General features: G+C 39.9%; 1 protein-coding gene across 2 annotated transcripts in view; it reads left to right on the top strand.

Moving 5' to 3' along the window:
- HERC6 (HECT and RLD domain containing E3 ubiquitin protein ligase family member 6) overlaps nucleotides 1-15,052 on the top strand; it is a 64,774-nt gene that overhangs the window by 45,558 nt on the left and 4,164 nt on the right. Inside the window, exons 15-20 of one of the 2 annotated variants that reach the window (XM_025386516.1) lie at nucleotides 378-485; nucleotides 4,686-4,856; nucleotides 7,250-7,393; nucleotides 11,808-11,974; nucleotides 12,983-13,049; nucleotides 13,785-13,855. In XM_025386516.1, coding sequence (XP_025242301.1) covers nucleotides 378-485; nucleotides 4,686-4,856; nucleotides 7,250-7,393; nucleotides 11,808-11,974; nucleotides 12,983-13,049; nucleotides 13,785-13,855 — 728 coding nt within the window. The remainder of the gene's footprint in view (nucleotides 1-377; nucleotides 486-4,685; nucleotides 4,857-7,249; nucleotides 7,394-11,807; nucleotides 11,975-12,982; nucleotides 13,050-13,784; nucleotides 13,856-15,052) is intronic. The other variant, XM_025386517.1, reaches the window with a different exon arrangement.

The raw sequence follows: 15,052 nt of genomic DNA, 5'->3' as shown, positions 1-15,052 counted from the left end.
GGCTCACACCTGTAATCCCAGCACTTTGGGAGGCCAAGGTGAGCAGATTGCTTGAGCCCAGGAGTTTGAGACCAGCGTGGGCAACATGGTGAAACGCTGTCTCTATCGAAAAAATACAAATACGTGGTAGCACGTATCTGTACTCCCAGCTACTCAAGAGGCTGAGGTGGGAGGATCACTTGAGCCCAGAGAAAGAGGTTTTAGTGAGCCAAATTTATGCCCCTGCAGTCCAGCCTGGGTGACAGAGGAAGACTCTGTCTCAAAAAAACAAAGAACCACAAAAACCAGATTCCAAAAAAAAGGCAATAAGGTAAAGGAAGTAAGTTTTTTTTAATTGTTTTTAATTATCAAAACTATTATCTCTCTTTATTTTTTAGATACCTGCAGAAACCCCCAGTCCTGTTATTTTCAGTGATTTTCCATTTATCTTTAATTCGCTATCCAAAATAAAATTATTGCAAGCTGATTCATGTATAAAGATGTGGGTATGTATGTCTTCTTTTTTAGTGTGAAAAATTTCAAACATATATAAAAAAGAATATATTTCAAATATATCTTGGTGATGGGTATAATGAATCCCATCACCAAGATTCAGCAATTGTCAACATTTTGCCACACTTTTATCTATCACTTTTTTTTCTTTTGTTGTTGTTACTGTTTTTGCTGACGTATTTTGCAGCAAATTTCAGTTCCAATGTCTTTTCAGCTGCCCATAATTCAATGCATTATTTCTGGTTGTCTTACTCGTGTTCACTGTGAGATTCATGAGTGGTTCAAGTGGCAACCACTTGATTCTTTCATTGTTTCCCATTAACCTTTTATTTAATAATTTCATCAATTATTTTCATTAAGGTTTGTGGTATGGCAATACTTCTAATCTTATTCGTTCCAAAGTCATTTCCTGGAATTAGGTAAAAAAGAGCTTTTCCTTATCAGTCAGGGTACTTGGTTACTCTAAAATGGTTAAAGACCATTCACATAGGAAGGTAGAATAATTAATTCCTATCCCTTTATTATCAAATGTTACCAAATTACCCTCTATAGAGATTGCAAATGCCTCTTCCACATGCTGTTCTCAGCAATGCAGAGTATTATCAAGCTTTGTGATCTTTTCCATTTTGATGAGTTAATCATGATATTTCAGTTTGATTTTAATTTATATTTCTCATTGTTATTTAATGTTCTAGTCCTCACTTTCTTTATATAATATCTATTGTTTTCCTGCCGTGAACAACACTGACACTATCCAGTAAACTGTTCTTTTCTTCTCTCTTTCCTCTCCTCCTCTATCCAATTTTAATACTGTGTTCTTTTTTTTTTTTTTTTTTTTGAGACGGAGTCTGGCTCTGTTGCCCAGGCTGGAGTGCAGTGGCCGGATCTCAGCTCACTGCAAGCCCCGCCTCCCGGGTTCATGCCATTCTCCTGCCTCAGCCTCCCGAGTAGCTGGGACTACAGGCGCCTGCCACCTCGCCCGGCTAATTTTTTTGTATTTTAATAGAGACGGGGTTTCACCGTGTTAGCCAGGATGGTCTCGATCTCCTGAACTCGTGATCCGCCCGTCTCGGCCTCCCAAAGTGCTGGGATTACAGGCTTGAGCCACCGCGCCCGGCCCAATACTGTGTTCTTAAGTGCTAATCTTTGGATTAAAAATATCTCCTTAAGCTTCTTGGAGCTTGATTTATAAGCTCCAACTGATATTCTTTTATTCTTAAATAATGTCTATGAGTCAATCGATAAGTTTATATTGTTTTCTACTTACTTTCACCCTTCTGCTTCTTTTCAGGTAGTTGTGTTAGTCCCACATAAGATTTACATATTATTTGGTTTCTTTTATCACCATCAGCCTTAGTTCTCAGTTAAGTATATATAATATCATCCCCTTATTATGCTAAATTGTCCAAACTTTTTTTTTATTGCTGAGGCTTGTTTTCTAGGTCATTCCTCGTGAAAAGTTTATATCTATTCATCTATGATATTTATATTTTAAAGACTCATAGGAATCAGAACTTATACCCATTATTGACTTTTATTACTAATTCAAAGGATGCATCTGGGTGAAACATAAGAAGTCTGGGATAGAACATGCACAAGAGAAGCCATTTCAGTTATTCAGTCCCTTCTTATACCCCACTAATTACATGGCTTACATGATATTTTCCAATGTGCCATGTCCCATAAATCCATAAACTCCAGGTATATTTATAATAAGCAACCTAGACAGAAAAGGTATATCCTGCTAGTAGCATTCCACAGGTAAGGGCTGTCCCTCTAGTTACTATTATTATTATTATTTTGAGACAGAGTTTTGCTCTTGTTGCCCAGGCTGGAGTACAATGGTGCAATCTTGGCTTACCATAACCTCTGCCTCCCGGGTTCAAGCAATTCTCCTACCTCAGCCTCCCGAGTAGGTGGGATTACAGGCATGCGCCACCATGCCTGGCTGATTTTGTATTTTTAGTAGAGATGGGGTTTCTCCATGTTGGTCAGGTTGGTCTCGAACTCCCAACCTCAAGTGATCTGCCTGCCTTGGTCTCCCAAAGTGCTGGGATTACAGGCGTGAGTCACTGCACCTGGCTTATTATTATTATCATCTTGAGATGGAGTCTAGCTCTGTTGCCCAGGCTGGAGTGCAGTGGTACGATCTCTGCTCACTGTAACCTTCACCTCCCAGGTTCAAGTGATTCTGCTGCCTCAGTCTTCCAAGTAGCTGGGATTACAGGCACCTGCCACCACACCCAGATAATTTTTGTATTTTTAGTAGAGATGGAGTTTCACCATGTTGGTCAGGCTGGTCTCGAGCTCCTGACCTCAGGTAATCTGCCCACCTCAGTCTCCCAAAGTGCTGGGATTACAGGCATGAGCCACCACACCCAGCCTAGTTACTATTATTAGTGTCTATTACCAGCATGTTTACAAATAGATTTGACCAGGTCATCTCTTCTTTTATTTCTGAACCGTCTGTTTTTATTTTCCTAACATCCCTGGTAAAGGGAGAAAATAGACTGTCTTTCCTTTCCAAACCTAACTTTCCCATCAGTTTCCCTTAAACAAGACCTTCCCTTTATGGTATTTTCTCCTATAGCCATGTTTCTCTCTTGGTCATTTGTCTATTCTGCTAGTGAGTAGTCGAGGGTTGAGTGGACAATGGACTCGGGCAGATTGCACATTATGAAAGACTAGGAAAGTCTGAGGACAAGAAAACTCTTACTTTTAGTTGTTATGAGTGAAGCTGGAAAGCGGACTTTATAATCTGCTCTCCAAAGGAGAGATAATGGATATAGTCAAAACTGCAAGCTCCAAACTGGATCACCAATTCAAATGTGTACATATGAAAAGGTAAAACCAATATATAAAGAACCGGAGTAGAGAAGCTGGAAATTAAGCTAAGAGGCAGGTTTCCCATCCAGCTCTTGGTTATGTAAAAGAAGGTACAGACACCTCTCCCTGCTGCAGTCAGTGGAGGACACTGCTGGCCACAGACCCATGGAATTCAGACCCATGGAACATGTTGCTTAGTAGTCAGTATTGCTGGATGTCCCAGACCTGCAGACTCCTGCAGGGTCACAGGAGGTGATGACCCAACCAGAAAGAAACAGAGATGAAACCTGTTCCTTTTCCCTACAAATCTGGTGCTTAAAAAAAAAAATCTTAAAGAAAAACTAGAAGAATCTAGTAATAACAGACAAATTTCTTAGTATATAATGGTGGCAGATACTCAGGGCAGGGATTTCCCAACCCCAGGGCCATGTGCATACTTCTCTGAGGTGCTTGTAGAGAGTGAATGTGGGCAAACACACCCAGCCTAGGAACCTGGGGTAGGATAGCTGTTATCCACTGGTCTTGCTGTCACAATTTCAGGACAGGCCCTATAAGGGCTACATTGGTTTGAGTTCTAAATCCTCATTTATTGTCTTTGTGATGTAACTGAAGCCCTTGAGGAGTGTTGAAGGTCAAAGCAAGGATAGCAAGTCCAACACTAGATTTCTAATCTAGAGAAGTTCCAGAGATTAAAGTAGTGAGAGAATGTTGAGAATTCAGAAAAGCTAAAGAGAAGTACTTCAGAAAACCTAAAGAGAAGTACTTAGGGTGATCATAAAAGCTAAAAACAAGTACTATTCAGGGTGACCCAGGAGTAATGTTAGATAAAAAATGAGGGCACTTGTGGTATATTCTTAGAGAGTTCCCATGGATGGATCATAGTTACTGGAAAGAAGAGTGGATCTTCTCTGAGGAAGTCTGTCTTCTATCTTTTTCCTATAGCTCACATTATCCCTGAGCTCTTATACTGCCTTTATATTACTGAGGATTACAACGCTAATGCTCTGTGTCTTAAGACTGATGGTGGATGAATGTCTCAGCATGTTGAATACGAGTATGGCCTTTAAGGATGATGTTTACTATAATAAATAATCTGAGATAGCTTTTAATAACTTAGGTGTTCATCCATGCTGACTAATCTCCTGTACACAATTCCTAGGTAACCATAGTTTCTCTGGTCCTACAATCACTTAATCTTCCATAAGGCAGATATGTTGTCCGTTTTCTTAAATAATTACAATGTGAGTGTTTACAGCAATGGCAGGATTAAGTATATACTACACAAAATGTTTACTGGAAGTATTAAACAATCCCTGGGATTCCTATGAGGCAAAAGGAGAAGCCAACTAAAAAATTTATTTTTCCAGATGTCAGAAGAGAAAGCATACATGCTTAGGCATGAAACAATTCTGCAAAAAAAGGATGAATTTCCTCCATCACCCAGATTTATACTTAGAGTCAGACGAAGTCGCCTGGTTAAAGATGCTCTGCGTCAATTAAGTCAAGCTGAAGCCACTGACTTCCGCAAAGTATTAGTGGTACAGTAACAAGTCTCATTGAACATTTTTACTTCTGTGGGAGGGATGCATTCATATGATGTAATAAATGCTCTCTTAAAAGAGCCTGCATTTGCAGCTATGGTTATCAATCTTTTGGTTTCCAGAATTCCCCTCTTACCCTTCAGAGAATAGCAATGGGATGCTTAATTGCACACTGGGCTATGAGTTAACTGTTACTGATGACTACAAAAATGCTGCATAATGAAACATCCCAAAACTTAATGGCTGAAAATGACAATAATTTATTTTACAGATCTGCAGTTCAGTGGAGGACCTGCTGGGCTATGCCAAACTCATCTGGGTGGCTTTGCAAATTTTGTCTGAGATTGTGTACATGTCTGGGAGTTGGCTAGGGATTGGCTGACCTAGGCCTGGCTGGAGCAATTTAGCTCTGCTTCCTATGTCTTTCATTCTCCTCCTGGGGCGAGCAAGCATGTTCTTCCCACAGTAGTGCCAGAGGTGCAAGATAGCAAGACCAAACATTGCTTTAGTCAAAGCAGTCATAAAGCTGAACCTAAGTCAAAGGCTAGGGAAATATACACAGCCTCTTCAGTGGGAGGAACTGCAAAGTCATATGCAAAAGACATGGATCACGGAGGGGTGAAGAATTGGGGCTCTAATGCAATCAAACTGCTAGAGGAAGGGATACTTTTCCTACATGTTGGCTCTAGTTTCATCAATTAAGACCTTCCACTATATGAGTTTCAATTCTAGCCATCCTTCCTTTTATCCTTTGTGGGTGCTTATAGGGTTTTTACTGTGTGGTACCTCAGCTTATCTGCCCTCTTGAGGCTATAGAATAATGACTAACTCTGTAGGTAAGAGCTGCAGTCTGTCCAGAAGGGAGTGGATTTTCTTGATGTCAGCCGTGAGAGGAAGAGTTGGGCTGTTAGAGAAAAAATCGGAACCTGGGAAGTGGGACTCAGATAAAAAGGGATTTTCCCAGCATGTGACTCCAATGGAAAACAAAAACTACTTTATAAACCAGGCTTTCTAGTTATATGTCTCCCTTCATACCTATTTTTCTTTAAATCTTAACTGTAAGGAAATCAGTAGAAAAGTATTCCCCTTATGGGAGATGACCAAGGGGTAAAAAAAAGTAAACTTCAAGCCAGATCAAATAAAAATACAAACTCTGAACAAGGGCAAGGTTGTCAGGGCCCATCATGAGTGAGTCCTAACTGTGGCATGGACAGGCTAGTATAAATGAGCAGAAATAGGAGAATCAGAAGTAGGCTTAATTTGTTATTGGGATATTCAGAAGGGAAAGTGGGGCAGGCCCTTAAACATGATGGTGTGTTGACTGAAGCAGCAGTAGACAAGATTTCCCAGGCAAAGAGAGTAGAGAGAGAACCAAAATCCAAGAAACAAAAATGAGTGGTGCTTATCATTAAAAGATAAAAGTAAATTACCCAAGAAAGGATGTAGAAAAGTAGTCAGAGACGTGGGGGAAAACCAAGATAGTACATAGCCATAAAGTCCAAAGGTAGAGAAAGCTTTTAAAAAGAGGGACTGGGACCAGGTGTGGTGGCTCACACCTGTAATCCCAGCATTTTGGAGGGGCTGAGGTGGGTGGATTACCACCTGAGATCAGGAGTTCGAAACCAGCCTGCCCAACATGGCAAAACCCCGTCTCTACTAAAAATACAAAAACTAGCTGGGTGCAGTGGTGAGTGCCTGTAATAATCTCAGCTACTCGGGAGGCTGAGGCAGGAGAATGGCTTGAACCTGGGAGGCGGAGGTTGCAGTGAGCCGAGATCGTGCCATTGCACTCCAGCCTGGGCAGCAGAGTGAGACTCCATCTCAAAAAATAAATAAATAAATAATAAATAAAAAGAGGGACTGGTTAATGCTGATTTCTCATTTGAGAGCTATGGGCAATCTGCTCTGCTGGTTCCTGAAAAGGTCTCATGCCCAGGCATACTGGGAGGGCTGTTTTGCAGAAGCCCAAATAAGAGTATAGACAGGAAAAAACAAATACCTGTTGACTGGAGCCAAGGCTGTGAAGTCTGAATGATGAGATGGACAACAAGATAGAATAATCAGGGAATTTAGGGGCGCAAGGGTTTGAAGCACATCAAAATTTGGTTTGAGATACTGGTCAATGCAACTGGTAAATGCTAACTCTCGCTAGAGTCCCCCTTCACTTGGTCCATGTGGCAGTGTAAAGGATGCATACAACAATCTGAGAATAAATACATTCATGGCCTCCACTGCTCAGCAGCAAACTTAGGGAAGACAGATTGCAAGGAGGTAAGGGCTATGTGATTCTAGTAATTCTACAGCCTGCAGAAATGGAGGTTTAAAACTTCCATAAAGTTCAAAACACTGTATTTTAAGTCAGGATCTGGGACTATGTTCTCTTTCTTCAGGTTGAATTTATTGAAGAAATTCGTCCTGAGTCTGGAGGGGTTAGTTCAGAGTTCTTCCACTGTATGTTTGAAGAGATGACCAAGCCAGAATATGGAATGTTCATGTATCCTGAAATGGGTTCCTGCATGTGGTTTCCTGCCAAGGTAAGTCTTTTCTTTCTTTTCTTATGTTTTGTTTTCCCCAGAACAGAAAAGGCACCCCATATACTGCAACATTAAAACCATAGATAGTGGTGTAAAATTAGGTCATATAGAGCTTTGCTACTCTTATTTTGATAGTACTCGTATGGGTCACAGAGCAGCAGCTCTGGCATCACTTGGGAAGCTGTTAGAAGAGCGGAATCTGAGGCCCGACTCTACACCTACTGGATCAGAGCATGTAAAATTTTATAAGATCCTTGGGTGAAGCACATGCACAGCACATTTTTAATGGTCTTAATAAATTATACTTGAGATATAATAAACTGCACATATTTAAGGTGTCTAGCTTGGCTCAGCCTGGTGGTTCACACCTGTAATTCCAGGATTTTGAGATGCTGAGGTGGAAGGATTGCTCGAGTAGCTGGGACTACAGGCGTATGTCACACCAGGCTAATTTTTGTATTTTTAGTAGAGACAAGGTTTTGCCATGTTGGCCAGGCTGGTCTCAAACTCCTGACCTCAAGTGATCCACCTGCCTTGGCCTCCCAAAGTGTTGGGATTACAGGCGTGAGCCACCATGCCCAGCTGAATCACCTTTTAAGAATGAAAAATTATCTCTAGGATTCTATCAGTCATTTCTGTCCTAATTTAAAATACTTGAGATTACTGCTTCTCAAAATTTAGGAAACAACCTACATATCCATCAGTACGACAGCAGGTAAACAAATTGTAGTACAGGCTGAGCATCCTGTAATCTGAAAATCCACAGTCTGAAATGCTCTAAAATCAAAAACTTTTTGAGTGCCAACATGATGCCACAAGTGGGAAATTCCACTCATAAGTATTTAATGCAAACTTTGTTTCATGCACAAAAATATTTAAAATATTGTTTGAAATTAACTTCAGGCTATGTGTATAAGGTGTATATGAACTATTAATATAAGTGAATTTTGTGTTTAGACTTGGGTCCTATCCCCAAGATATCTCATTGTGTTTATGCAAATGTTCCAAATCTGAAAAACTCTGAGATCTGAAACACTGCTGGTCCCAAGCATTTTGCGTAATGGATACTGAGCAGAATCTCGGTATCCCTTTTTCGAGACTCCAGCTCAAAAAAAAAAAAAAAAAGGAAAAACAAAAACAGGTGATTCATGGCCAGGTGCGGTGGCTCACGCCTGTAATACCAGCACTTTGGGAGGCCAAGGTGGGAGGATTACTTGAGGTCAGGAATTTGAGACCAGCCTGGCCAACCTGGCAAAACACTATCTCTACTAAAAATACAAAAATTAGCCAGGTGTGGTGGTGCACGCCTGTAATCCCAGCCACTTGGGAGGCTGAGGCAGGAGAATCGCTTGAACCTGAGAGGCAGAGGTTGCAGTGAGCTGAGATTGCACCACAGCACTCCAGTCTGGGTGACAGAGTGATACTCTGTTTCAAAATAAAAGGGGCGTAAAAAGGAAAAAAGAAAAATAATGATTCGTGTCTGTGATGATTATATTTTGTAAAGGCCCTTAAAGTATAAACATTTCTTTCTTAAAGTAACAAAAAAATCGAGGCAGGCGGATCACCAGGTCAGGAAATCGAAACCATCCTGGATAACACAGTGAAACCCTATCTCTACTAAAAATACAAAAAATTAGCCAGGTGCAGTGGCATGAACCTGTAGTCCCAGCTGCTGGGGAGGCTGAGGCAGGAGAATCGCTTGAACCCGGGAGGCAGAGGTTGCAGTGAGCCAAGATCATGCCACTGCCCTCCAGCCTGGGTGACAGAGTGACTCCATCTCAAAAAAAAAAAAAAGTACCAAAAAAATTTGTCTTCATTTCTGTATTAGTAACACAGATCATTTAATCTTGTAATTTCATACACTATTTTAAATAATTTTGTGCATGAAACAAAGTTCGTATTAAATACTTATGAGTGGAATTTCCCACTTGTGGCATCATGTTGGCACTCAAAGTTTCTGATTTTAGAGCATTTCAGATTTTGGATTTTCAGATTACAGTTCTAAAAAGAATCACATGTTGAGCTTCTATTGTGTTATGGTTTGAATGCCCCCACCCCCTGAAATTCATGTTAAAACTTAATCCCCAGTGTGGTAGTCTTGAAAAGGGGTCTTTTAGAGGCACTTGGGTCATGAGAGTTCTGCCTTCATGAATAGATTAATCCACTCATGGATTAATGAGTTAATGGATTAATGGGTTATCATGGGAGTGGAGGAGTAGAACTGGTGGCTTTGTAAGAAGGAGAAGAGAGACCTGAGCTAGTACACTCAGCCCCCTCCCCATGTGATGCTCTGTGCAGCCTCAGGACTCTGCAGAGTTCTCATCAGCAAGAAGGCCCTCACCAGATACAACCACTCAGTCTTGGACTTCTCAGCCTCTCCAAGGAATGTATTCCTTCTCTAAGAAATAAATTCCTTTTCTTTGTAAATTACCCAGTTTCAGATATTCTGTTATAAGCAACAGAAAATGGACTAAGGCATATTTATTAGTCCCCTTTCTCATAAACTTACAAATTGTTCTTCCAAATGGCAGAAAGGACAGGCAGGAGGAGGAGAAAGATGAATACATGTGAGAAAACACTGAAAGGTGTTTTGTATCTTTTTGAGAACAAATGGACCCTCTAAAATATAGGAATGGCTGAGGTGTGCCAATGGTACGATTTTTTATTGGTCAATCAGCAAGCATTTATTTCATGTTTCTTGAGGTTCCTACATTGTATTAAATATTGTGGGATATTCAAATTATTACATGACACAATTCTTTTCCTCCTGAAACTCTATAGATGTAGTTATAGCAATAGGATCAACACACCAGAAACTTTACCAATTGGCTCTAAATTATAGATTGCTGACTTAATATGTAATAGTTTTTGAGAAGCATGACAGGATGGGGAAGGAAGCACTGATGTGGGATCAGAAGCCTAGAGTTCTAATCTTCAGTGATGGTGGGTGTGTCATTTAGCCTCTCTGAGATTTCTGTTTCCTCACCTAGAAAACGGACATCATAATTTCTGCTCTGCCTGCTTTGCAGGGCTGTTGTGAAAACAAAACAAAATAAGGTATCTGAAAGTACCATGAAAGCTTTAGGGCACTATACAAACTTAAGGTGTTCTTGGTTAGGAGAGAAAGAAATCAAGAGGGGACTGAAGTGATTGCATTTTAAAGTATAATGGAGAGGCGAAGGCCTGAGGTCGAAGGTGAAGGAATGGGATGAAATGAACCAAAGAGACACAAGTTGGGGACGGAGAGGAGGAAAATAAACCTTACGCCAACCTTATGAGGTACAGATGAAGAAACTGAGGCTTAGAGAGATTACATAAATCAGCCAAGGACAGAAAACTAGTAAGTGATCGAGCCAGGATATGAGTTCAGGATTGTCTGACTCCAGAGCTCTTACTCTTAAGCATTATGGTGTACTGCTGGATAAAAAACAGAGACAAAAACAAACAAACAAACAAACAAACAAAACAACCCTGATTTGTGTATGGCTCAGTGAAGAGATGAAATAAACTATAACCAAGGGACATAATACAAACTATGGGAAAGAAGACTGATTAGGTTTCGGAGGGCCCCTTTGTCGATTACTTGTACTTAGAACTTACTTTCAAAATTTAAATGTAATTTTAGAATTTATCCTCACAATTGCTCAAATAAATAAATATGGCAACTAGACTGCACCACAGAATATTATGCGAGTGGCCCAAAGTCATGCACCCACTAATAGTAAGGTTGGCATTGGAATTGAATCCTAAAATTTTCAGGCTGTTGATCTACTGTGCTGCGATGATGGCCTGGATAGATGGAGCCAGTGTTTCTTCTCACCCAGGACTACAAAGTGCAGACAAGACATGCCAACTTCACCAGGCCTCTTTCCTTCTTCCCCTTCTTTCTTCCACCTGCCTTCTTGGTCCCTAGCATCAATCACCTTCCCTGACCCATATGCTCATCCCTCTAAGCACACCCAAGTTGTGGGGCTGCATTGCCGAAGGGGCTGCCACTCATGCGAGGCTCATCTAATATGCCTGGTGACCAATAAATGTATAAAGTGCACCCTTCCTTTCTCAGCGTCATTATTCTACATGAGTCTGAAGGGAAAGACTATAAAATTAAATTGTGAAAACCTTATTATATAAAGCTGTCTGAGCGTATTTTTTCACATTCCAAATATGCTGTTAGTAACAACGAATTCATTTATTTAATGTTCTGAACTGTCAATTTGTATTCAAAATTATGGAAGAAATTTAAGTTGTGTTATAATCTGTAGAAGAACTTCACGTTTTTACTTTCCTGAAGCCCATTTTGTTTTTAATTTTTGACTTTTAGAAAAGGGAACCACATTTTTTTTTACTAATCTAATTATCCCTTTGTATTACTAATTATTTCTAATACCTTAGGGATTTTTTTCTTCTTTTCTAGCCTAAACTTGAGAAAAAAAGATATTTCCTCTTTGGAATGCTGTGTGGACTCTCCTTATTCAATTTAAATGTTGCTAACCTTCCTTTCCCACTGGCTCTGTATAAAAAACTTCTGGACCAAAAGCCATCATTGGAAGATTTAAAAGAACTCAGTCCTCGGTTGGGGAAGTAAGTAAATACAACCTTTTTTTCAGGACTATATCTAGGAAGTCTCAGTTGTTTAGGCATAAATAATCTTACACACAGAGAGACAGATACGGTCTTCAATTTCAATAATGTAGGCTCTTGAGAGAAATTTGAATTTCAGCATGATTTATAACTGAGTAAACCTTCAAAATGGAGGAAAGCTGAATGTTCCTCTAATTATTAACTAGCAGAAGAAACAAGAGTTCTGGCCTGGTCTCTTGACTTTATCCAGGTGGAAACAGTTGCTTCAGAGAGCACAATATATACATGCATCATCACACATATAAATATTTATGACTATACAAGGGTGTGTGTGTATGTGTGTAAGTCTAATAAAAAAACTGAAAATATGCTCACCCTAACTAGTAATTGAGGGAATAAAAATGAGATGTCATTTTTCTACTTACAGATTGACATTTGTTAAAAAGTTTTTCTTACAGTGTTGGCAAAAAACTGGGGGAAAGGACTCTCTCTTCTTGTGTACTGTTAGTGGAAGAATATATTAGCTAGATGCGTGCTAGAGCAGGGTTTCTCAGCCTTGGCAATACTGACCTTTTGGCCTGTTTAATTCTTTGTTGTGGGAGACTGTCCTGGGCATTGTGGGATGTTTAGCAGCATTTGGGGTCACACCCACTGGATGCCAGTAGTAACCTTCCCTCCAAGTGTGACAACCAAAGATGTCTCTGGACTTTGCTGAATGATCACTAGGGTACAAAGTGATCCCTGGTTCAGAATCACTGTCTAGAGGAAACACCTCATTTTTGTAATTTCCATGAAGATGTAGCAGTGTCTATGTGGTAACAATGGTCCAACAAATCAAACTGTAAACAGAGGTAAACTCTAGGGAAAGGGAGTGAGAAGATGGAGGATAGGAATTTTATATTATATTTTATACATTTCTATATTGTTCACAATTTTTTCCATTGAAAATTACTTGTGAAACTTTATAAGATCAATAAATACAATTTTTAAAACCAAAATCTTCATTAGGAGTTTGCAAGAAGTTCTAAATGATGATGCTGATGACATTGGAGATGCGCTCTGCATACGCTTTTCTGTGAGTACTAATGAAAGTCAGATTATAGTTTAGCTTTAATCTGTTTCTAAAAAATAATCTTTATTATAGTATCTTAAATTTGGGATCCCTTTTTCTTTATTGAGGCAGAGTCTCACTCTGTCACCCAGGCTGGAGTGCAATGGCGTGATCTTGGCTCACTGCAACCTCTGCCTCCTGGGTTCAAGTGATTCTCCTGCCTCAGCCTCCTGAGTAGCTGGGACTATGGGCATGCGACACCATGCCTGGCTAATTTTTGCATTCTTTGTAGAGACGGGTTTTTGCTATGTTGGCCAGGCTGGTCTCTAACTCCTGGCCTCAAGTGATCCACCTGTCTCAGCCTCCCAAAGTGCTAGGATTACAGGGATGAGCCATTGTGCCTGGCCCCTGGGATCCCTTTTTTAAAAGAGATTTTATTTCTGTACTGCAAGACTTTCCCCTTATCTTCTTCTCATGTCTATATACTCTCAAATAAAGTGAAGCTATGGTGATTATTCAACTAGTGTAAATAATGTAACAACTAAACGATAATTTAGGCATGAAAGCAATGTATACCATGTACTAGGTAGGCTTTTTTGCTTTCCATGTATTTAAAAGGTTGAACTACATAAAAAATTATTTAGCTCCAAGTTATTTTCAATTATATAGGGGAAAATGTATTGGCAATAATGATATTATGGGTGGTTGATTATTCAGACTTACTTTGATATTTGGTACCTGAATACATTTTGGTTACAGATACATTGGGACCAAAATGATGTTGACTTAATTCCAAATGGGATCTTTATACCTGTGGACCAAACCAACAAGTAAGTTTTGACAGCCAGAATATCTGTTTTGAATATACTGTACATAAAATGTTGTATCACTATTCTTTAAAAATGTATTTTTAAATATGGTTCACGCCTGTAATACCAGCAATTTGGGAGGCTGAGGCAGGTGGCTCACTTGAGGCCAGGAGTTCAAGACCAGCCTGGCCAACATGGTGAAACCCCATCTCTACTACAAAAATTAGCCAGGTGTGGTGGCACATGCCTGTAGTCCCAGCTACTCAGGAGGCTGAGGATTGCTTGAACCCAGGAAGTGGAGGTTGCAGTGAGCCGGGATTGCTCACTGGGCAACAGAGTGAGACTCTGTCTCAAAAAAAAAAAAAAAAAAAACCAAAGTATTTTAGCTTCTCAGATGATTGTTTTAGCTCCTAATCTTTTAGAAAAAAAGAATCTTTTAAGATAAAAGAAAAGGAGAAAGAATTCAGGGTTCAATATTTCCTTTGTAGCTCTTTTTACTATTTATTCATTTAACAAATATTTTTGAGCCCCTATTTTGTACCAGACTCTATTCTAGGTGCTGGAGATACAGTAGTCAAAAAGACAGACAAAATTTGGAGCTTAAATTCCAGTGGGACAGAAAGATAATATACAAATGAATCATTATTATTTTTAATAGAGATGGAGTCTTGCCATGCTGCCCAGGCTGGTCTCAAATTGCTGAGCTCAGGCAGTCCTCACATCTCAGCCTCCCAAAGTACTGGGATTACAAGGGTAAGCCACCACACCTGGCCACAAATGAATTATTATGTAATATAATATCAGATAAGGATGAGCACTCTGAAGAAAATTAAAACCCATTAAGAAACTAGGGAGTTCCAGGTGGTATGCTGGAGCTCACTAGTACCAGGTTGTGAGAGCTGACTGTTAAATTTTCAAAAATGTTAAGAGTTTATTATCAAAGTATTAGTAGCTGAAAATCAGCCATGGTGGGAATATTTACACCACAGAAATTGGCCAATGCTGCAAATGTGTGTCCCCTCCCCTCCCCCTCCTTTTCAGAGAGCTGGTTGTTAGACATTTACCAGCACACCACTGGTTACAGGGGAAGGCAGACAAGAGTTGATTTAGATAGGCTAGTCCACAAAGGCTGCCCAAAGTGTGGGAGACAATCATGTCTCTGATGGAAATGCCTCCAGTAGCAACCCTGCCATCAGGAAATTAATCATTTAGTAGAAA

This window comes from Theropithecus gelada, chromosome 5, assembly GCF_003255815.1.
Source record: "Theropithecus gelada isolate Dixy chromosome 5, Tgel_1.0, whole genome shotgun sequence".
In the NCBI taxonomy this organism is placed as follows: Eukaryota; Metazoa; Chordata; class Mammalia; order Primates; family Cercopithecidae; genus Theropithecus; species Theropithecus gelada.
Note: the sequence above shows the minus strand (reverse complement) of the source record. Positions and strands in the feature narration are given on the sequence as shown.